The sequence below is a fragment of the Engystomops pustulosus genome, chromosome 1 (assembly GCF_040894005.1).
Source record: "Engystomops pustulosus chromosome 1, aEngPut4.maternal, whole genome shotgun sequence".
In the NCBI taxonomy this organism is placed as follows: domain Eukaryota; kingdom Metazoa; phylum Chordata; class Amphibia; order Anura; family Leptodactylidae; genus Engystomops; species Engystomops pustulosus.
Genome location: NC_092411.1, coordinates 158,873,169 through 158,898,296, shown reverse-complemented (window position 1 = coordinate 158,898,296; position 25,128 = coordinate 158,873,169). Strand labels below are relative to the sequence as shown.

The following is a 25,128-nucleotide window of genomic DNA, read 5'->3' as shown; positions in this document are numbered from 1 at the left end:
TAATAGAAATGGCCAAACAGCACTACTGCACACCTATGCCCACTTAGATACCTTCTGTTGTGCACTAGACCTGGAGGTTCCAGATATCCAGGACTGAGATGTTTCACCACCCCCACCTGCCCGCCCACTGAATGGTCTCAGGTGCAAAGAAAAATCATTTCACCCATCATCTCATTGCTCACCTAGGGACTCAAACAATTGAGATTCATCACATGGAGAATTTTCCCCTTAGCATCTGTCCAGAAGGTTTTCAGACTTCCCTCGAAGCTAAGGTGACTGGAGGGCCTTGTAGATGAAAACCTTCTTCACAAATACAAGTTTACTACGTTAAGACTAGGACTATCACACCTACAAGAAACCACAGGGCGTCCCTGGTTGGTCTGGTGGAGAACGTGGCCCTCTTACAGCGCTCACCGACTACCAATAAGGATGTCCTCACCAACACCAGTCTACATAGACACTGCTTTGTTATTGTTGATACTTAACGTGTTGTTTTTTCTTTGTTACATCTGCTTCCCCACACTTCCTCTTGTGTTTTTCCCCAGATATCAATACCCGCTGCCAGACAGGAGGTGGAGACTAGGCAGATTGTCCCCCAACATGATGGGAATCTCAGTTTGTGATGACATCCATCCTAACAAGATGAGAGGTGTTGTTTGCTTCCTCCTAAACCCATCTCCAGCCCAATGGTTAAAGAGGACCTGTCACCCATAATTTCGGCACTAGGATGCTTGAACAAATGCCACAGTGTTAGAAGAATAGCGTAACCGGAAACCTCCGATAACGCTAGCTAACACTGTGGCGGGGTACAATGTAATCGTCAGAACGCTTGCAAAGCGGTCCGATGTATTCATGAGGGGGTGGTCCGAGGCGCTGCCTCTTCCCCGGACCGCCCGGCTCGCTCCATAGGCAGTGACTGCGGCATGACGCGTGGCAGTCATCGCCCCTAACCAAGCCCCAAACCGTTAGGGGCGGTGACAGCGGCGAGCGTTCCGATGATTACATTTTGCCCCGCTTGCGGGGCGATTACTTTGTACCCTGCCACAGTGTTAGATAGCGATACCGGAGGTTTCCGGTAACGCTATCCTTGTAACACTGTGGCGTTTGTTCAAGCACTAGGAGCTGTTTACTTTAGTAACCCGAAATTATGGGTGACAGGTCCTTTTTAAACTACTGACATTTAATGTAAAGGGACTAAACTCAAACACTATAAGACTGATGGCTCTACTGAAGATGCGAGCACAAGGAGCAGAAGTGGTGTTGCTGCAGGAAACCCACTTTGATGCATCAGGCTCCTGTGCATTTGCGAGAGGCACATATCCCACAGCATATTTGGCCATGGGAGAAAGGCATCGGGGAGGGATTGCTACCTTAATTCCTGCCTCATGCCCCCTACAGGTCACGGAAACACTCCTACACGGATCACTCAAAGGGATCCCCAATTACACAATCAAAACATTTTTATTGATAGTTTTCTGTTTTTTTCAAAAACAATAAGGTTACATGTAAACAGCACATACATTTATAGGTACATAATGACATAGACCAACAGGCCAGCTAAACATCTGGCCAGACAGACACCACATAACATATCAACCCCCCCCCTCCCAGCCGGTCGCAGCCAGCCATCTCCCCTTCTCCCCCCCCCCCAGTCCGGTGTCCTCCCTACTTTCCCCTTAAAGCCATTATCGAATCATTCTGGTTTCAAACCTATTGTTAGTAAACACTAGATTCCAACCCAATAACAATTTTCTTATGGGTTCCTGGTGTCTGCACTAGCTAGTAGATACAATAATCCCTGTCTGATAGATAATAATGCTCCAGACGGAAGGCCTGGCTGGTCTAACCATAGACCCCATATTCTCTCAAATTTTTTTATTGCCTTTTGTTTCAAATAAACTCCATACTCCAAGCGTATAATATTATGCATTCTATTCTTATATTCCCATAAGAATATGGTGGGAGGTGTATGCCTAATGCAATGGAACAATATCTCCTTACGTGCTTGGTATAGTGCCCTCTGAATCCCTATTGATGCAGAGGTGTCCTGCATCTGTACTGTCGGTATGACTAAAAGGTACACTTTAGGAGCTGCGGCTATCTGAGTTTGAAACACCTGTTGTAACAAGCCTAAAACCCCTTTCCAGTAGTCTTCCAGTTCTCCATATTCCCACAGCATATGCAGTAAATGGGCATTAGGTTGTTGACATCGTGGACAGTTAGAGTCAGATCTCATCCCATATTTATGTAGCATAACCGGAGTTATGTATACTGTGTAGATCATAAACAGTTGCGACATACGTTGTCCCTCACTGGGAGACAGCAGGGGTATCACTTCTAATTCATTTCTCCATTCATCATCATCTATGGGCCCCACATCCGACTCCAATTCCGTCTTGTTCGAAAGACTTAAGTTTGCCCTCCTGCAGCACTTGTGATAGCAATACTATGCCTTGCCTTTCCCATGGAGAGAAGCCCTCCAGTCGGAACATTTCTGGCAAATTAGGATTGCGCCAAAGAGGGCTTTGTTTTGTCAGACCAATGAGTTGAGTGAGGTCCTTAAAGACCTTCCATACTATGTTCATTAATTATAATGTGGGAAGTGTTGTATTATGTATTTTCGGAAAACCTGACTCCAATGCCATCACCGAAATTGAATAGTTCGACCATTGACATATCAGCTTGCCTGCTACTCCACAGCCCTCCTGTTTCCCCCACCCCTTAAAGTGCTGTAGCTGGGAGCTTATGAAATAGATCCAAGGGTTTGGTAAAGCCAGTCCCCCCGAGTATTTTGTTCTTTGAAGGTACTCAAAACGTATGCGAGCAGATTTTTGTTTCCATACCAAGGCTCTAAACAGTGATAGTATATTTTTAAAATATCTCTGTGGTATCCATACTGGGGTATTATGTATAATGTATAGGACTTGAGGCCTAAATCATTTTTACTAAGTTTCCCCTGCCTATAGGGGACATGTATTAGTCTTACTCCTAATCCGGGCAAGGATTGGGTCTAAATTATTAGTCCATAGGCCTAGCTGTTACTTGGGCTCCTAAATATATTTAAAGGAGCTGACTACTTGTAGTTGGGCTGCTGCCCTTCGGATCTCAGGGTTTATATCTCCAAGGGGTAGAATTGCAGATTTGCTCCAGTTTATCTGGAACCCAGAGTACATTCCAAAATCCTGTATTAACGCCATAAGGGGGTCAATAGATCTCTCCAAGCATCCAACATATAATAGGAGATCAACCGCATATAAAGATATACGCTCTTCCCTAGATGTTCCTGGGAATCCCACTACATGCGGAGAGGAACGCATCAGACATGCCAATGGTTCCACCGCTATCGCAAACAACAGGGGTAAGAGGGGGCACCCCTGCCTGGTCCCCCTCCCCAAACTAAAACTCTCTGTTATTTCCCCATTTATTCTCTTTGGGACTAGAGTACAACAACTTTATCCATTTTATGAACTCAGGGCCAAAACCCATATGCTCAAGCACAGCCCATAAGTATTCCCACTCAACGCTGTCAAAAGCTTGACCAGTAATAGCATATAGTAACATCATAAAGCATAAGAGAGATATGAAATAATATCTAAACAAATGAGTGTGCAGATATTATGTTGCTTATCAATTATTTTAGCGATACCAAACAGTACTGGTATACATGAGATTGGAGACAAATTAGTTAAATTGATACTGTGAATCTATTTACACTATAATTACCACAGTGTTACAATCTCATGCAACTCATATTAGTTGAGTCAGTTGTACAAGACTGACATCTACTGTCAGGAAAAGGTATTCATCGCTAACATCACGTATCACACTAGTATCTCAGGACACCTCAGTCTAGCTGTCGATAAAACACTCCAAACCAACAATAAAGTTTCCACAACGGCCTACGTAAATTTTAATATAATATAGGAAATTGTATAGGAAAATATATATTGTTCTTAAAAGAGTTTAATAAAAGTGAACTTTTAATTTGACAAATGAGTTTCAGTGAGGCTTATATGCCTTTTTTGTAAATAAAAAAGTGCCTGGCTTGAGACACAATTTTGAAGTTAAATTCTGCGGTTTTCCGAATCCGTTGGATCGTCCGACGTCCCGCCCACCGATTTGTCTCATGAAAGCCGTCGCGACTGCACCAAAATATGATCGCGTTCGCCAAAAACCCCTTTTAACCCCAGCGGCGCAAAATGGAAATCCTCTGTATGTCCGACGAAAGTGTGGTTAGTAAATGAGCCCCATTGTTTCAGTTACAGTACCCAATGGGGCACATTTACTTACCCGGTCCAGTCGCGATCCAGCGGCGGGTTCTCCGACGCTGATTCGGGTTCTGCCGGGAATCACTAAGGTCCGTGCGCCGATATTCACCAGGTGTCGCTGCTGCCCCGAGGTCCGCCGAAGTTCACCTGCTTTTTTCTGGTGTATATGAGTGCTTGATCTTGCGACACAAATGGCTCTTTAAATTCTGCGGTTTTTCCGAATCCTTCGGGTTGTCCGGTGGCCACGCCCCCCGATTTCTGTCGTGCGAAAGTCGCGACAATCCCGTGAAATATTCGGGGAAAAACCCGACGGATTCGCGGCTGCGGACCCTTAGTAAATGTGCCCCAATGTGTCCACAACATTGATCTCTCTTTCAATGGTCTCACACACATTTTGTACGTTATCATTTGTATTTCAATTGCTTCTCGTACAACATCCATAAGGGAAGCAGATTTAATTCTATGAATATAGTTCCTCAAAGTCTCTTTCATATAGTAGTTCTGGAGACCACCTACAAAATGGTCACGCAATATATGTTCTGACTCTGGTACTGCAGTACATCCCTCTTTGTCTTTCTCACATAGTCTTTTCCATAGGTCTTGCAGCTGTATCAAAAACTGTTGTACAGTTTCTCCTTTCTCCTACATGTGGAATGTAAGGCATAGGCATTACCCTTTGGGTGGGCTGGTCAGTTTATAGTAATACAGTGTGGGATGTGACTGCACAAGTCTTGGGATGGCTGAGGGAAATGTATACAACTTTCCACACTGACATGGGTTAGAGCAGTAATACATCTTTAGGTTCCCTTGCTTCCAGAATACATGTGTCATATTTCAGTTACCAATTGTATTATCTTTCCATCATGCTCTAATAAAAATGGACTTCTTGAGGCGCTATCTGCAGGCGGGATTTTTAGCTTCTCCTCCATGCCGCCAGGAGGCGCTCTCTTTGGCGTTTGCACGAGTCCAAACATGGCCGCTCTATTACATGAAAGACCTTATGAGTGTCCCTAGTTCTGCCTGATAAAATGAGGAATGCTGAAAAAAAGAATAATGTTAGTCCTTTAATACCATTGTTACATCTCAACACATTTCTACTATCATCAAAATAAGGCAGGGTAAACTATTTCTTCTTGAAAATTATTTTATTCGGCATAGGTAAGGCACCCTCCACAAGGACCCTATCACATTGTAGGCATGTCGCAGGGTTCCCGGTCTCCGGTACGGAGACGTCGATTTGACAAGTGGCGACGAAGCCGAAACTGTGAGCGGTCTGATAGCTCTGATTCTGAGGACAATGAGCCCCGCAGCCGCACACGCTCCAGCAGCAATGAGAGGACGCGGTACCGAGGCCGCTCCAGCAGCCATGACGCCGCGAAGACGAGACCCAGAGCTGGCTCCATCGCTGACGATGGAGACGGAGGTCGGAAGCATAACGTTGGATCCAGCAGTGAGGAGAGGAACGGCCCCAGCAAGCTCGCTGCCCGCTCCAGCAGTGAGGAGAAGACCGGCCCCAGGAAGCATGCTGCCCGCTCCAGCAGTGAGGAGAGGACCGGCCCCAGGGATAAGACCGGCCCCTTGAAGCCAGCTGCCCGCTCCAGCAGTGAGGACAGTACCGGCCCCAGCAAGCATGCTGCCCGCTCCAGCAGTGAGGATAAGACCAGCCTAATGAGGCATGGTGCTCGATCCCGGAATCAGGAAAGACAGGACAAAAGGCGGCATCATGCCAGGTCCAGGAGTCGGGAAAGTGAGGGCATAAGAAGGGATCATGATCGATCTAGTAGTTGGGAAAGCCCGGGTAAACGAAGGCATCATGCTCGTTCTAGTAGTCGGGAAAGCCCGGGTAAACGAAGGCATCGTGCTCGTTCCAGTAGTCGGGAAAGCCCGGGTAAAAGAAGGCATCGTGCTCGTTCCAGTAGTCGGGAAAGCCCGGGTAAAAGAAGGCATCGTGCTCGTTCCAGTAGTCGGGAAAGCCTGGGTAAAAGAAGGCATCGTGCTCGTTCCAGTAGTCGGGAAAGCCCGGGTAAAAGAAAGCATCATGCTCGATCCAATAGTGGGGAAAGCCAGAGCAAAAGCCGGCATCAAGCCCGATCTAGTAGTAAGGACAGCTGGGATAAAAGAAAGCATCGGGCCCATTCAAGTAGTCGAGAATACCAGGGCAAAAGGCAGCACCGCGCCCAATCTAGTAGTCCAGAAAGTCAGGGCAATAAAAGGCAATATGGCCATTCCAGCAGTAAAAAATCCTCTAAGCAAAAAAACAACCGTGCACGTTCCAGCAGTCAGGAGAGCTCTCGGAACAGGAGGCATCATGCCTACCCAAACCTTCTCGAAAACAGGCAAAGAAAGGACCATGGTCGATCAAGCAGTCAAGAAAGGACTAAGCAAAGAAAGCCTCAGGGCCTATCCAGCAGTCAGGAGAAAGAGCTGCATCTTGCCTGTTCTAGAGGTAAAGACAAGCGGGGGAGAAAAAAATCCAGAGACCGTTCCAGAAATCGAAATGATCCAGGAAGTAAAAAGAAAGGACATAAGAAATCCAGGTAAGGATGACGAATAGCTGTCTTAGATCTGCAGCTCTGTATTGTAGGGAACAATAAGGCCTGTGCTGTTCTCTTGATGGCATCTTTAGACTAAATTCTACTCCAACTAGCCTTTGCTGCTATCACCTATTCTTATTAACTGATAATAAGAAGGCAAATATATGCCGTTCTAGATAAATCCGTCAACAATTTAGAAATCCAAAACGCAGATAATCGCTATAAAACTTGGCAATAATGCCAGTAGCATTATTCTTTTAGGAACCTAAGTTCTTTGAACCCCTCATGGGCTGAGCTCTATTCATACACAGCAGGTGTCAGCTGTATAACTTAGCTGACACCCACCGGTCGCTGCCATGGTTGGTGCTGGCACCAATTATGGCAGTTAACCTGTTAATTAACAGGAATTATAATTTCACTTGAAATAGGGGATGCCTGATCCCCGAAAAGTGCTGTGACTTTCTGTACGGTCTTTTTTTAAAACTAATAAAACCTTTAGAAAAATCCCCGGTCTTGTTGTGCACCTCTCGTCCTTGACCCCCGTGAACCTATTGCCTGACTCCAAGCGGTCCAGCACCCTGAGTTTGGAGAACACAAAGACATCGGCTGCACCTCTGACCACTACCCTACACGCCTCAAATAGAGTTGTGCCTTGTGCTGAGCACAACTCCATCAAGTGAGCACTAACCAACTACACTATACATCTGAATTTGGACAATATCACCCTATGAGCACTGTTTTGTTTTGTCTCTGCTACTTCTCCAAAAAATTATACCTGACACAAAATTCACAAGAGAGTTATGGCAATCCCCTGATTCTATCCTGTTAGTGGGGGCTCAAAACTACAGATTATGCCCATGCTATTAGGAAATATATACATTTCCTTTGTCTGACTGTTACCTTATTAGTCTACTTTCGGAGAGAAAAACCCAAACCCAGCTTTCTCTTTGGGGGTGAAAGTAAGGTGTATTTTTTTTTCAACCTCTTGACAATTCCTTTAAGGTGGAAGATGGAACACAACACGGTACTGAATGTGTCGTGTAATGTATTATTATTTGGTGGGTAGTAAAGCAGCCCATATACAGTGCCTCTAAAAAAAATCTTCCATTGGTATTATTGATTCCTGACACATAGGGAATTGTCACCATCTTGGCTAATGATTGGGTGATTAGGGAGTTCCAGATATTTCCTCTGTGTTGAGAAATGGACCTGGAAAGCTGCAATTTTGCACTGGTGCTAGAGCAGTCACTTCTACCTATAAATCTTTTAAATATCCATCCATATGTAAAGTCCTTATAAAATGGTTATCCCAAAAAACACATCTTCACTGGATAGGTCATCAGTGTATGATTGCTAGGACCTAAAGGGCACCCCTTCTCAAATCTTCACCCCTGGCCACTACCCCAATCTACTGTAGACTTCAGATTGATTTCATGCCGACAGTTGCTTGTCTGGGAAGTCTGTGAATATTGCCGCTGAAAGATTTAGCTGTTAGGTGACTTGCCAGACATTTGTGTTGGGTCCAGTCACAAAATATAGGGGGAGATTTACTATGCTGCCACTTTTCTGGCAGGGAAGGTACATAAATATCCCATTTCTCACCAGTTTAGGCTGTTTTCTGCCCTAAAATTGAGCTGCCTCATTTACTATGATCCAGAAAATCAGTGCAGACCAAAACAACAATCTCTACCATGTCAAACCTGATCTTTGTAGGCATATATTTTTATATTGTTTTAAATCTTGTCTAGATGCACTGTATACATTGATCTTACAATGGAGTTGTTCTATATGATTTGTAAATGAGAGCAGGAAAGATAAGATATTTCAAGTATCTATTAAAAATTCTAACTAGTAGTGTGATAAATGAAACCATTCTATCTAGTTTATGGCTATTGTCTGTGTAGAGACAAATGTCTAAATGGGGATATCCTGGCACACAACTAACTCTCTGCATTTCAAAGAGAAGTTTTCACCATAATAACCGCGTCCTCTAATCACCAAATAAAGCTAATGAAATTTCATTTATCATTGTTAGTCAATGTAAAAAATATGGTATAGGAAGAGAAGGCTGTATGGTTAGAAAAGAAGGGCATGAAGGGATGCAGGCCTGAATCCAAGGAAAGCTGACTGATATGTGGGGCTGAATGGACGATATATAGATGGAGGTATAATATCTGGGTATCGTAGTACATTCACCTATATGTTCAAGCCAGAGCTATCACCATTGTTATGAACACCATTGTCAATGTCTGGGCATCTCTGGGCCTGAAATCCAATAAAGGAGGTTTCATCTCTGGGAAAGAACAGAGGTTGTCTGTTCTAGATTATTACCTGGTTGAGTGGTATAAAGTGGACTGACTACAATTCAATATCATCATCATATTCCTTATCACAACAGTCTTAGTCTGACCTGGCAGAGATTGTGCCCGAATCTAAGAGGTTGGTGCCTCTCAGTAGGTATGGGTCCAGGAGCACTGGCAGGGAGGTTTTTAAGACTTGGCGGCTTAAACGGAAGACTTAAAGGACATCTACCACCAGGTTGAAGGATTGCAAACTAAGCACACTGACATAATGGTGTGTGCCCCCTCTGGCAGTAACTGTTCTTCTTTTAGATTCTAATGCCCTGTTTTTTTTTTTTTTGTTTTTTTTGTTTTTTTTTTTGTATTAAAAGACTTCTAAAATTTTGCAAATGAGCTTGAGGGGCTCCGGGCTCCGGGCTCCATAGGTGTTAATAGAGCCTGGATCACCGCAGGCTAATTTGGTGATTTAAAAGCCTATTTTTTTCTTAAAAATAAGGGCATATAAAGCTTATATAAGAGCGGATCCTACTAGTGGGGGAACACACAAGTATGGCAGTGTGCTTGGTTTACAACCCTCGATTCTGGTGGTAGATTTCTGGTGTGGTAACAACTTCCACAGGTTTATGGTCGAGACTTTTTTTTTTTCTTATTATGGAATTCCTCTTTTTTAAAAAAATTTAACTTGAATGGTGAAAAAACGGCAATTTTTGTCATTATCACATTATTTTCTGTGGGTCTACATTTGCAGTACATCAAATGAAAAAAGGGAATGCCATGTTTAGAAAGTTGGTTCACTATCAGAAATCTCTATTTGAAAAGTTGTTGAATATTTATACTGTTTTACAGAATAATTACACTTATCTTGTCTTCTCTGTTTAAGCTCTTCTTCTGGTGAAAGAAGAAAAGTTAGAGGAAGAAGCAGAGATAAAAATAAGAGGAACAAATCTTCATCCGAAGAAGAAAGCAGCAGAGCACGAAAAACACGGCAAAAATCAAGGTCAAGGTGCTCAGTGTCTTCTGTCTCCTCTTCATCTGCGGCTAGATCTCAGAGCCCGAGTGACTTATCTAATTCTGGCCTGACTCTGCAAGAACGTCTGAAACAAAAGGAGGAGAAAAAAAAGAAAACTGAGATAATGAAGGCGATTGAAACTCCAGAGGAAAAAAGAGCCAGGCGCTTGGCCAAGAAGGAGGCCAAGGAACGCAAGAAACGGGAGAAGATGGGTTGGGGAGAGGAGTACATGGGATACACCAACACAGACAACCCATTTGGAGATAATAATCTACTGGGCACATTCATCTGGGGCAAGGTGAGATCATAACTGTGTTATGTGTAATACAGACTGCTGACTTTCTGCCCTCCCAAACAAGATCTTATCTAATTGTTGGCTTATGTTTCTGTAGGCGCTGGAGAAAAAAGGAATTGGTCATCTTAATGAGAAAGATTTGAAAGACAGGAACAAGCAAATTCAAGAAGACAATCGCTTGGAATTACAAAAGGTAAGGTATGAGTGTGTATATCTCCAGTGTGGTACATCAATACTTTCTTTATTCGGTGCGGGTGCAGGTACAGGACGCCGACATGCGGCAAGGCAACGGGCCGTTTCGCACTACAAAGCGCTTTCTCACGCCTCTTACGTCAGAGGCTTGAGAAAGCGCTTTGTAACGCGAAACGGCCCGTTGCCTTGCCGCATGTCGGCGTCCTGTACCTGCACCCGCACCGAATAAAGAAAGTATTGATGTACCACACTGGAGAGTGCCGTACCTTCTTCTCTGCAACTGCTTGTATAGTGACCTGGATCTACGCTCGCGCTGAGCACCCCAGAGGTACTAACGCACATTACTGATGCCCCTTGCATATACCATCCTAATGGTCTGATACAAGAGGGGGTAGTGCCGGTTTTCATTTCTATTTAATGGTTATGATGAGTGTATATGCCCACTAAAGGAATCTGCACCATCAAATTTACAATCAAAAAATTTTGCACATCTGCCTTCTCTGACTCGGGGAACGTCATGGACTGTGTTTGGAGTGGAAAGTTTCACCCTAAGCTTTCAAAAATATGCTGAGTAGCCTAACCACGCAACTACAGGAGCCGTTGGCTGTTGTGGAAGTTAGCCTGGATAGCAACCATTCACAGCTCCGCTTCTATTTTATTAACGGGTTGTTAATATGAGCCCTGAGCTCTGATTGGTTGCTATGGGTATAGAAGGACATTCTTATTTATAAAGTTGCTTATGTGTGAGTTAAAGGGGTATTCCGGGAATATGAACGTCTGATACAAAAACCCATAATGCTATCAATAAATGAATGTAACAAAACTTAATGTCATTAGTAACAAAATGGAGCTTAAATAGTTTGATTTTATGATTCACAAAATGTTATGACCTCTCAAAAGTTATCACCAAGATGTTGCCACTGGAAACTACAAGTCCCAAAATTCTTTAGTTCTCAGTAACTCCTCCTACCTCTTATGCTCTGCTCCCACTGATGATATAACAGGTTTTCTTGCTCTGTTACCATAGTAATGATGCGTAACTGCCATCACCAAAACACTGGCCATACTGGATGCACTGCAACCAACTGACTACAGCCAAACTTAGTGGTGATCACATGACCTGCCCAGGCAGGTGCAGGACATGTGATGTGGACATGTGACTGGCGGCCATCTTCTCTCCTGTGTATGCTCTGCAACGAACCACGTGGAGGAAATTAACTGACTGATTAAAGGGCCAGTAGCATTTTAATTCTTCATTACAGTGTATGTCATAAGCAATTTTCTGCTAATGGGAGCAAAATTTTAAATAACAACTAATTACATATTAGCTAATATTTTAAGGACCCATTTGTATATGAATTATGCTTATTCCTGGTATACCCCTTTAATGAGTTTAACTGCGATGCTTAGCCAGCATTGTACAGGCTTTAGATCATCATTGTATCAGTCACATCTTGAGCTGCAGTCTTATATCTTCTATTATATATATTCTATCTTTGATAATCCAATCACATTCAAAGCTGCAATCATCTATCTATTGTTCTATCATATTAGGTTTTGTTCTCCATTTGACTGGAGTATCAATCAGCTGGAGTATCATTCCAAGCTTGATAACTCACAAATACTATGCCAGATCTACAGTGACGAGTGACACGGCAGAGCAGTGGGAGATGGGGAGCCATCAGCATCTATAGGTGTCAGACACTATCATTGGCACCCCCTTCCAGGGAGATGTGTGCACCGTTCTCTTCTGCTCCCACCTCTGATAACCCCAATCGCTATTGCACCCTTGCCAGGAGAAACGGCCCAGCTACTGGACCAGGGCAATTGTGAACATTGGTGGATTCAGGAGCAGAGCTCGTTTCTGTCTTTGGTTTATGATTTTTATGTGCAAAATATTTTTGGTTAACCCATTCTATGTTGTTATAGCTAAGAGCAGTTATTCACTATCCTGGGCAGTGCTAGGTACTTCAACTAGTTTTATGAAATGGCCTCTCACTTTTTAACAACTTTTTACAAGTGAATTGTTCCCCCTAAATCCCTTCCTTATCCAATCCCTACCCTTCCTCGGTTGAACTTGATGGACAAGTGTCTTTTTTCAACCGTATAAACTATGAAGAATTATAAGATGCTTATTTTATATCTTTTAAGAGCAAAGTGCTTGTGTATTTACTATGGCTTTTATCATCTACATTCCTTTCTCCTCTCATCTTCCCACTCTAGGGATCAACCTCTACATGACAAAGCAACATATTTTTAGTTTTTTAACATTGAGTTCTAAAAGCCAAAATTATACATAGTTTGAAGTATTAGGCGAGGCTCACCTATTCGGACGCCTGTTCCCTTTTCTTGTACTGTTTAGAAATAAAAATATATCTTCTATAAAGGTCAAGCAGCTCCGTTTGGAAAGGGAGAGAGAAAAGGCCATGCGAGAGCAGGAATTGGAGATGCTACAGCGTGAAAAGGAAGCAGAACACTTTAAGACCTGGGAGGAACAAGAAGACAACTTTCATCTTCACCAAGCAAAGCTGCGGTGGGTGCTTAGAAAACAGGAACTGGCACATTTATCAAAAATGTCTCGAAGACACAGTGCAAAGTTAAACTAGACAGTCTTATGTTGTACCAGATTTATCACTGTGTCCAATATTGAATGAGATATCTGGCATAGTTTAAGGCTACTACCTATTTACTATATTTTTATATATTTTCATATTATCACACTATCTATTTTGGCTTGTTACAGTTTGACAAAGGTCGTCTGTGCCAAAACGTCATGGTATGTTTGCCGTGCCACTTGACTAAAAATAACCAGCACTGGGTGGTACTATAGTTTCCTTTAATGAATGTTTCCAAGTCTGGAAATAAATGATGCAGTGCCGCAAACTACATCTTATGGCAGTGACCAAGAGCACATTTAAAGGAAACCTACCATTAGGAATCTACTAGTAGATCTGATGGTAGATTCCTCCTGCCTACCTCTGCCCTAATCTCTAATTTAATCATCCTGGAACCTTACCTTAGTTAACCTATATCTGGGTAGGAGGATCAAGGAGGCTACTATAGGTTTTATATATATATACATATGAAAATGTCCGGGATGCTGAGTGTCCCACAGCCGTCCTGTGGTAATGAACACTGAATCCAGGTGGTCGGGCAGGGCTCAATAGCGCATGTCTGGCCACTGCTCTCAAAGTGTCAGGTGGTCGTATCCAAGGAAGCCATCTTGTTTCCAAGGGACAACATGGCTACCTTTATGAGGAATTATCTTCACACAAGAACATTTTTTTTAATAAAGTCCAATTGAAGAAATGTTTACGTATGGCAAATGAATTAAATTAAATGTAAAAGCCCAAATGGGAATATCCCTTTAAGGCTCAGCCCCATCGTTTGTATTGTGAGTTGCTTCGCTTTATATGGTTATAACTTTTGAACTCTGTTACTTATCAAAATGATTCTGAGTGTTTTTTCTTCTCATGCTGTACTTCATTCTATTGGTAAAATTTGGCTAAGTTTTGCATTTATTTACCAAAAAAAAGAAGAAATGATGAATTTTTAAAAAAAATTTGCCTTTTTCAAAATTAGAAATCATCGCATTTTCAGGCAGATAGATTTACCACCAAAATACGTTGCTGAATAACATTTCCCATATGTCTACTTTATATTTTCATAATTTTTGAAATGTCTGTATTAATTTTTGAAATGTCTGTATAAATTATTTTGATATCACGCGGCTTACAAATCGAATATCTTAAAATTTGTTATTCAATTTCTCCCGAGTACAGAGACATATGTGGCCGTTTTATGGGTGCACAGCAAAGCAGCGTCTTCCAAGTGGCATAACATTTTTACTTTTTTGGCTACGGAGCTGATTGATGGCTTGTTTTTTGCAAGATGTGTTGTACTTTGTAACAGTATCATTCTGGAGTACATATGATTTTTTTTGTCCACTTTATTTTTATGGCGTTCATCGTGCGGGTTCAATAATTTACTCTTATTCTACTGGTTGTTGCGGACGCGTTGTTACGGGGCTTATGGGCATTTTTATTGATTTATTACTTTATTTTTTATTGAATAACATTTTTTTACACTTTTTTTTAATTACTTCCACCATGGGACATGAACAAGCTGTCATCTGTTTGCTTGTTGTTCATGATAATACACTGCAATACTGATGTATTGCAGGGTATTAGCTGTGTCAGCCTATACACATGCATAGGCTGACACTGTGCCTTTAAGATGACATTATAGGCGCCATCTTACAGGCACTGCCTGCAGGTAGCCATGGGGTCCTGATCGGACATCAGGGCTGCCACAGGAACGATTGACCCTTTCTTTCCCCGATAGAGAGAGACCCCCAGAAGGCAGTTTCAATCCCAATGTCACACTGCTGTTGGTTACAGCTGACGCCCCCAGTATCCCGATGCCGGCTCAGTTCTGATCTTGTGTCCGATATATTGCTGAGCGTGAACTAGTTAATTGAGATTGGGCGTGCCCCTTCCAGTTGTTCAATTCTAGTATTTTACATTGTTTAAGGCTGCATTCACACACATGTATGGGGGACGTATATACGGCCGATATACGTCCCCCATACACTTCTATGGGCTCACAGCATGGTACGGGAGTCGTACGGTGCGGCACTGTACCACTACGTAGCCCGGGAAAAGATAGGACATGTCCTATATTTTCCCGTATTACGACGCCATGGCCCATATGTTCCCATAGAGAGGGGCAGGGGTGAGCAGCGCTCACCTCCTCCTCCTCTCCCCGCGCGCTGCCATGTGCCCGCCGTGCTACGATGCGGCGGGCAACGGCAGTGTGCATGTAGCCTAAGACTGTGTAGTCATATTTTACGCCTCCTATTAGTTGGCTTCAAATCTGTGCAGAAATTCTGGCCGATTAGCATTATTTTGTTGCACCAACTTTTCCCTACAAATCCAAGCTGCCTTTTTCATACTCTTTTTATCTTACTTGTTAAATGTGTTAAAAGAGGTTTTTGGTGGAAATTGCACCATAATTCTGTTAAGATTGATAAATCTGCCTCTAAGATTAATTCTAATGTCTTTCTTTTTGCGACACTGGATGATTTGTGAAAAAACTCTGATAAAATGTCCTAGATCATAGATGGAAAAATGTATCTTCCTGAGATTGAATTTTTTATTTTTCCTTCAAAAACAGATCAAAAATCCGCATAAGAGACGGCCGTGCTAAACCAATCGATCTGCTTGCTAAGTATATCAGTGCTGAAGATGATGACTTGGCTGTGGAAATGCACGAGCCTTACACTTTCCTGACTGGACTTACTGTCTCTGACCTTGATGATCTGCTGGAAGACATCCAGGTGAGTAGTGTTTTACCTCAGGAAAGGCGGTGCTATGTTCTGTTCCTCCAGGTATACTCATTTATTTATTTATTTTTCAGATCTACATGGAGTTGGAGCAAGGAAAGAATGTGGATTTCTGGAGAGACATGACAACTATCACAGAGGATGAAATTTCTAAACTGCGTAAACTGGAGTCATCTGGCAAGGGTCCAGGTAAGTTGCATCCATGTTTGCAATTAATTGTTTTGTTTGTTTGTTTTTTTTTTACTTAAAAACTGTATAAGCCTGCTAGGAGCTGCTTACTAAAGTAAACAGCTCCTAACCCTACCCCAGATGTAGTAGTGTTAAACGGTTAGCTTTATCGGATAAAGCTAGCAAACACTGCAGTACATAGAATAAAGTCCCAGGGTAAGTTCTTGCACTATAGTGAATGGTATCTCTTCGGACAACCAGCAAACACAGATCCAAATCCACATAGCATGAGGTTCTCAGCAGAAGATCCCAGTGCATATAACACATAGAAAAAGAATTGTGGCATTGCTGTCCGTCTATAGAAAGCTTCTGTTTACTAACTGTAGACAGAATCTGACCCGGGTCACACAGGTGCACGGCTCGTTAGAATCACAGAGAGTAATCAGAGCTTTGTGATATAACAAAACGTGCACCTGTGTGACCACAGTCAGATTTCTGTCCACTAGTAGTAAACATAGAAGCTTTCTATAGAATGACAGGAAGCAGAGATCTAGAAAACTGTGAGGAATTTATACAGAAAGTATATTGGAAAATTGTATAACTTTTTATACTACAAACACTAGCATTAATTTGCCGAAATGGGAACACCACTTTAAGTTGCACGCAGTAGATTTTTCCAATTGTGTACATTGTCTTCCTTTTGGAAATCACAGGATTTACTATTCACTTTGTTTTGTTATGAGTTTCCTTGTACAAATTCCACTAGAACTTAAACCTAGTGAACAAAAAAACCTGGTACAGGCAATTTCCGAGTTACGTACAAGATACTTTCCATAGGTTTGTTCTGAAGTTGAATTTGTATATAAGTTGAAACATTATATTTTATAATTGTAGTTCCAGACAAAATTTTTTTTTTGCCACTGTGACAATTGGAGATTCACATATTTTTTTGCTGTAGTGGGACCAAGGATTATCAATAAAGCTGCATTGCAGACTCCTTACAGCTGGCTATTGCAGTTTGGGACTATAATGAAGCTTTTAGAGAGCTTCACAAAAGGTCACAGTAGGCAGTGGGGTCTGTCATCTGTTAGTAGGGGTACCACCTGTATTATATGTTACATGTAAACTGTGACAGTTTCTTTTACTCTGTATAGTAACTTTTTAGCATAATTATAATACTATTATAGATTGATCTTTTTTGGTACGATGAATTTCTAAAGGTTCTCTGGAAAGGTTTTTGTCTATAATATTATAATAGTTTAAAGATATCTGCATGTTTTAGTAATTGAAATCTATCAAGTTTGAAAGCAGCAAAAAAAATAAGAAAAATTGCCTCCTTAACATAGATAACTGCCAGAAATTTCTCTTTCAACAAATGGGTGAAGGAAACTTTTGCTCTTTCCCCCTACAGGAGAGAGACGCGAAGGGGTCAATGCTTCTGTTAGCACAGATGTACAGGCTGTGTTTAAAGGAAAGACTTATAGTCAACTTCAGGTGATATCTCAAGGGATTGAGAGCAAAATAAAAGCAGGGGGGCCAAATCTGGATATCGGGTACTGGGAAAGCCTCCTTCAACAGCTCCGTGCTTTTATGGCGAGAGCTAGGTAAGTGAATAGCTTAATGGAAAATCTACAATCAAAACCAAGCTTGATAAACGAGGGACACATACTCCTAGATCTAGGCACTGTGACCGTGGTAATCTTCTTATATTTGTTATCCATTGCTATCTTCTGCCTTAAAATCTAATTCTTTTCATAACCAAAAGCAAACCATATTGCCGCATTTTTCAACTAACGTGAAGTATGATGTGTGACGAGAAAACTCACGTGTGTTAAGATGTTCCAAAGTTCTAACGCTTTTAGTTATTCTAAAAATAGGGCCTGGTCAGGGAGATGAAAACTGGCTCTGGGAGCAAGGGGGTTAGGGGGTCATTTAAATTTTATGACATGCCTATAATATCAGGGCTTCTCTGGGTTTTTTTTAAACCCATAACATTTTTTTTCTTAACTTTTCTTTTTACACTTCCTATTGGACAGCTCACCTGAACTGTGGATTAATTAGGCATAGATTTTCCTCTGATTTGCATTATTAGAGCAGTTAATTGACTGCAACAACACTGTCTGGCAACTGTTCCCAGCACGGATGGCCCATGCTACACCAAAGCTGCCATGTTTTACTGCAGCGTAATCAAAGACTGTTTAGTCATCATTATAGAAATTTCTATATACAGTTTCTATGGGTTTGATTACTAGAAGACCCAAAGAGAATCCAATTAGGTTAGTTGTCATCAGCTATATACCAGATCTATTATCACTGTACTCAACACTGCACTTTCTTTTATAGAAAACTTTCTTGTTCAGCACCTCTCTAGCACTGCTCGTTTTATTAGCCCTTTTTCTCTACCACATTGTCTTGTTCTAAATGTAGCTCACCATTCTATTTGTTTGCCTATCTCTTACAGGCTCAGAGAGCGCCACCAGGATGTTTTGCGGCAAAAACTATTCAAGCTCAAGCAAGAGCAAGGAGTAGAGAGTGAACCCCTGTTCCCTATTGTAAAACAGGAACCTAATTCCCCTGATGAGAGGTAAAACTATACATTATTTCTAGAATTAGATTAATTTTTAAATTCTTTCCAGAATTGCATATTTTACTATTAACCAAATACCAGTGCCACTTCTATAAAAAATAAATTTTATATGTTTGTGTGTGTATATATAGGTATAATTTTCATTAAATTGAAAGTCAATATTGTTACAGGGAGGAATCATTGTCAGAACAACCTAGCTCATCAACTGCTGCTACAGCACCACCCGAGGAATCTAAAGAAACGGCTGAAGAAGAAGGAAAAGATGATGCAGGTGAATCTGTACTCATGGAAGAAGACCTTATACAACAGAGTCTGAATGATTACGATGCTGGCAGATACAGTCCCAAGCTGCTGACCAACCAGGAGTTACCATTTGATGCCCACGTAGTTGACTTTGAGGAGGACCAACAGAGACTCGTGTTGTGCAGGCAGCAGATGCAGGTGACAGGTAAGACCTAGTACCTCATTAGTTTTTTACTTTGAAATCCATTTAAGTATACAAAAAAGAAGTACACACAAGAGATAACAGAATTCACTACCAAGCAGTAATGGTCACCCTACAGATCTTTCCCCAATGAAAGCTTTATACAACTCGCAACCTCCCATATTAGTTCCTGAAAGAGTTAATTTTATTGTATGCGTTGACTATATAACGGGTTAAAAACTATAATCACCAAAGGCCCCAAACCTTTAAAACTTGTCAGGATGCAGTCTGCCTTTGTAGACAATTAAACAGAATGAATTATTTTCTGTCACGTGGAGAGAGTCTGGGTGCCATCCAACGCCGTTCAGTGGCCCTGAGGAATACCCACATGTGGTGCTGCCAAGACTCCTCATCAGCCACTTAGTTGGCATAACTCTGGATTCAATGGGACAGGTGTTCTGTTACTGACTGCCAAAAAATATAAGCTACTAAGCACATCCAGACCATATGCCAAAATTCAGAATATGAAACTCTATATCTGACAGATTCTGTCAATGAAACTCTTTCCATTCTATATAATATAGACAGAGTTAGGTAGCATTGGTGTAAAAAGAATACCATATATACTTGAGCATAAGCTGACCCAAGTATAAGCCAAGGTACCTAAATTCAACATGCAAGCCTCTGCTGACCGGGCTCAAGGTGAGCAAAGGATAATCATAAAATGAAGAGATGAGGCAGCACTCCAGATGAAGTTTGGTGTTTATTCAGCCAATGTGGCAAGTGTGGCACATTGGGTGAATAAACACCAAACTTCATCTGGAGTGCTGCCTCATCTCTTCATTTTATAATTTCAACATAAATGGTTTGGAAAACCTATTGGCTTGAGTATAATAAGCCTAGGGTGGGAAATTGGTCCTAACCTCCACTCAGTATATAGTTAGCCAGCCCGACCATGCCCTCTAGTATATAGCTAGCTAGCCACCACATACTAGCCACCCGGTATATAGCCAACCAGCCAATGCCCCTGCACCCAATATATAGCTAGCCAGCCCCCTAGTACATAGCCAGCTGCCCATGCCCCTCTAGTACATAGCTAGCTGCCCATGCCCCTCTAGTACATAGCTAGCTGCCCATGCCCCTCTAGTACATAGCTAGCTGCCCATGCCCCTCTAGTACATAGCTAGCTGCCCATGCCCCTTTAGTACATAGCTAGCTGCCCATGCCCCTCTAGTACATAGCTAGCTGCCCATGCCCCTCTAGTACATAGCTAGCTGCCCATGCCCCTCTAGTACATAGCTAGCTGCCCATGCCCCTCTAGTACATAGCCAGCTGCCCATGCCCGAGTTGTGCCCAGCCTATAAAACAAACTCTGAACTCACCTTTCTGACACCCTCTTGCAAGTCCTCTTCTTTCTTGTGATCCCCTGACTGTGTCCCTGTGTGCTACTGTCAGACACATGACGTCAAGCGCTTTTTGACAACATAGTGTCTGCGCCGGAGTCAGAGGATCTTAAGTAAGAAGAGGACCTGCCGGAGGGCGCCTGAAAGATGAATAAAATATATATATATAGCCATTTTTCAGTACATTTTTTGTGCTGAAAAACTCGGCTTATATTCCAGTGTATACAGTACTTTGAATTCATTTTTTTATTAATGGAGGGAGAAACCTAAAAATAAGTTTCTAGTGTATTATTTCTAAGCCCCATTGGTCAGATGGTATCAATTGCATTCACCCTGGGGACTAACTTTAAACAAACTATAATCCGCTTTTGACCTTTTTGTTTTTTATCCACAGTATGCACAAACACATAGGGGCTCCTAAATGTGTATGATGCATTTATGCTCTTAGTAATGGTATAGGCAGATGATTGTTGGAAATGTATTAATTTTTACTTGGCTACTTTGGCTGAACCTTTCACATTTTGTTGTCACCAGGAGATGCCAGTGAGAGCCCAGAAGACATTTTTATTCGAAAGGCAAAAGAAGGCATGGATGGGGATGAAGCTCAATTTAGCGTGGAGATTCCAGTCACAAGCAAAGCTTATCTTTGGGCTGACAAATACAGGCCTCGAAAACCTCGTTTCTTTAACCGTGTCCATACTGGCTTTGAATGGAATAAGTATAACCAGACTCACTATGATTTTGACAATCCTCCTCCAAAAATTGTGCAGGGTTACAAGTTTAATATTTTTTATCCGGACCTCATTGACAAACGATCGACCCCTGAGTACTTTCTTGAAGCTTGTCAGGACAATAAGGACTTTGCGATTCTTCGATTTCATGCAGGACCACCATATGAAGATATTGCTTTTAAAATTGTAAATCGAGAGTGGGAATATTCTCACCGACATGGTTTTCGCTGTCAGTTTTCTAATGGTATCTTTCAGTTGTGGTTCCACTTTAAGAGGTATCGCTACCGAAGATGAAAAATACAACAGGACAATTATATTTTTCTATTTGTAAATGTTAATTTTCTAATGGACCTTCTTTAATAAGATAACCATTGTAAATGTTCATGTCCCTAAAGCAAAGATGGTTTGGGTTTTTTTTTATTGTTTCATTTTACAAATAAAGAATCTCACTCAGCAAATCCCTGGTGCTAACTTTGGACCATATACCCAGTGCCTCCATTGTTTCTTTTTATTTATCTGACAGAATCAATTACTTACTTTTTCCATTTCAAATGCAATTCTTTTCCTCTCACATTGATATGGCCTAACCCTTACTTATGTTAGGTCTACTTCCTGCTTTGGCAAGTCGTCAGTCAGTTTGTACCTTCCTGTATGAAAGGTAGGGACTGAGAAAACATCCGAGTGTCGGTGATCCATATCTTATGACTGAGAAAGATGGCTCAGAGGAGATGGATCATCTTGTGTAGTTAGTCCATGCTAATATGGACATTGAGGAGGTAAAGGAGTATAGATCTGGTCAGGACTTGAAGTTTGAGGGGCTCAAAGTTAAGCAAAAAAGAGTTTTTCCCACGTCTATCTGAACTGATTAAAAAATAAGTAGAAGAAGCCCTATAAGATATTTGTTCCAAGGGCTGTAAAATGAAAGTATCCTTTTGCGGAAGACGAATCTACCTCTTGGTAAGGTGTCCCTAAAACTGATTTAAGATGGCAAAGTATGCTTCTTTATCCTTTTAAGTTAGGAGCTTTCTTAGGGAACCTGTCACCACATTTGCACTTATACAGCCAGAGACAGGTTCCTATAGAGCTCTATTAATTGAATGAATCCCCCTTCTTTTAGCAAAATCCCCATATACTGCCATACTGTAGTATGGCAGTATATGGTAGGATCAATCAGACAACCTAGGGTTAAAGTACCCTAGGGAGTCTGAAAAATAGTAAAAAAACTAAATAAAAAAAAGTAAAAAAAAATTATATTAAAAAAACATAAAAATTCAAATCATTTTTATTCAAATTATTCAAAATTCAAATCATTCAAAAAATTTTCACTGCGTTTAACCCCGTAGCGGAAAATAGCGCCCGAAGTCGCAAATGGCATTTTTTTGCCATTTTGAAAAATAGAAAAAATTCTATAAAAAGTGATCAAAATGTCGGACAGTCCTAAAAATAGAAGCATTGAAAATGTCATCAGAAGTCGCAAAAAATGACACCACTCACAGCTCCATACACCAAAGTATGAAAAAGTTATTAGCGCAAGAACACGGCAAAATGAAGAATTTTTTTTCTGTACAGGAGGTTTTAATTTTTGTAAATGTATGAAAACATTATAAAACCTATACAAATTTGGTATCCCCGTGATCGTATTGACCCAATGAATGAAATAGACATGTCATTTGGGGCGCACAGTGAAAGCTGTAAAAACCAAGCCCACAAGAAATGGCGCAAATGTGTTTTTTCATCATTTTCACTGCATTTAGAATTTTTTTCCCGCTTCCCATTACACGGCATGGAATATTTAATACCATCACTACGAAGTGCAATTTGTTACGCAGAAAATAAGCCATCACATAGCTCTGTACATGGAAAAATAAAAAAGTTATAGATTTTTGAAGGTGGGGAGTGAAAAATAAAAACGAAAAAGGGCCTGGTCCTTAAGGGGTTAAAGACCCTGTGGATAAATCTTCAGAGGTTTTTGAGGAAAATCTCGGAGTCTGTGGTAATCTTTAAACCAAATATTTAACTCATTTCATTTACTTAAAAAGAAAAGAACATCCATCATTTGGATACATCTTACAACAGTAATTTCACCAAAAAAGATAAAAAATGGCAACAAAGCAGGAAGCACCATATCTAAACGAGAACGACTGTAAACATCACATTAACCCCTTAAGGGTTTTTCGGCTCATTTCTCGCTCTCCAACTTCAAAAATCCATAACTTTTTCATTTTTACGTGTACAGACCTGTGTGAGGGCTTATTTTGTGCGTAACAAATTTTACTTTCCCGTAATTTTATTTATTTTAACATGCCGTGTACTGCGAAGCTGAAAAAAAATTCCAAATGTGGAAAAATTCTTGTGGGCTCAGTTTTTACGACTTTCACTCTTCGCTCCAAATAACACACCTACTTTATTCTTTGGTTCGGTGCGATCGCGGTGATACCAAATTTATATAGGTTTTATTGTGTTTTAATACATTTTCAAAAATTAAACGAATGTGTACAAAAAAGAAAAAAAAAATTTTGCCATCTTCTGACGCTAATAACTTTTTCATACTTAGGCGCTGGAGATGTGTGAGGGGTAATTTTTTGCAAAATGAGGCGACGTTTTCATTGCTACCATTTTGAGGTCTGTGCGATATTTTGATCATTTTTAATTTTTTATGTTATGTAAAAAGGTGTAAAAGTCGCATTTCGGAAATTTGGGCGCCATTTCCCGCCTCGGAGGTCACCGCCGCCCGTAACCGTTTTTATATTTTGATAGATCAGGCATTTTGGGACGCGGCGATACCTAATATGTTTGTGATTTTTACTGTTTATTATGTTTTATATCCGTTCTAGGGAAAGGGGGGTGATTTGAACTTTTAATATTTTATTAATTTTATTTATTTTTTAAACTTTTTTTTTTTTTTTTTTTTTTTCACTATTTTTTAGACCATCTAGGGTACATTAACCCTAGATGGTCAGATCGCTCCTACCATATACTGCAATACTACAGTATTGCAATATATGGCATTTTTGCACACTATACATTACAATGTAACATTGTAATGAATCTGCAGATGCCAGATAGTCTCGGGTCAAACGAAGACCCGAGGCTACCATGGCAACCGATCGCCGCCCCCCAATGACATTCGGGGGCGCGGCGAACGTAAAAAAGATGGCGGCGCCCGCGCGCAACGGAGGGGTTAATAGCCGCGATCGGTGCAAGCACCGACCGCGGTTATTAGCGGTGGGGGTTTTCTGCAATATGCAAAAACCCCCACCTTTGTATGAAGAGGACTCAGCCCGTGAGCCCTCTTCATACATCCCTTATACCTCTGCGCCGTAGAGCTACGGCGCAGAGCGTTAAGGGGTTAAGTATACTGTTAACCCCTTATCACCTTGTTTTCAGCTCAATGATCAGGCTCTATTTTACAAATCTGAAATGCATCACTTTAGATGATAACTTCGGAACACTTTAATTTACCAAGGTGATTTTGATATTGTTTTTTCATGACGCATTTAACTTTCTGTTCATAAAAAAAAAAAATGAGCATTATATTTTACATTTATTTATGAAAACAGAGTGAATTTGGTGAAAATTTGGAAAAAAAATGCTATTTTCAAAGTGTGAAATTTTCTGCTTTTCACACAAATATTCATACCCCCCAACTAATTAAGTTATTAACATTTATCATATGTCTGCTTTATGTTGGCTTATCTTTTTCAACTATCCATTTATCCTATGAGGTTGTTAGAATGTTAGTGGGATGTAAGTTGAACAGAAATTTTCCACATTCTTAATAAAATTTCAAAAGCCATTTTTATAGGGAACAATGCAGTTGTGAAAGTGATTTGTAATGCCCAAATATTAGAAATTTCCCAAATATCTAAGGTT

At 41.1% G+C, this 25,128-nt stretch overlaps 1 protein-coding gene across 1 annotated transcript; it reads left to right on the top strand.

Annotated features, from left to right (window-relative positions):
• Nucleotides 1-5,256: 5,256 nt before the first annotated feature.
• Nucleotides 5,257-21,740, top strand: CACTIN (cactin, spliceosome C complex subunit). The gene is made up of 10 exons (XM_072112998.1): nt 5,257-6,805; nt 9,983-10,409; nt 10,504-10,599; nt 12,986-13,131; nt 15,774-15,936; nt 16,017-16,131; nt 17,522-17,714; nt 18,572-18,694; nt 18,868-19,145; nt 21,059-21,740. The coding sequence occupies exons 1-10, from the start codon at nt 5,466-5,468 to the stop codon at nt 21,547-21,549; spliced, it is 3,372 nt and encodes a 1,123-aa protein (XP_071969099.1). The 5' UTR covers nt 5,257-5,465; the 3' UTR covers nt 21,550-21,740.
• The last annotated feature ends 3,388 nt before the right edge of the window (nt 21,741-25,128 follow it).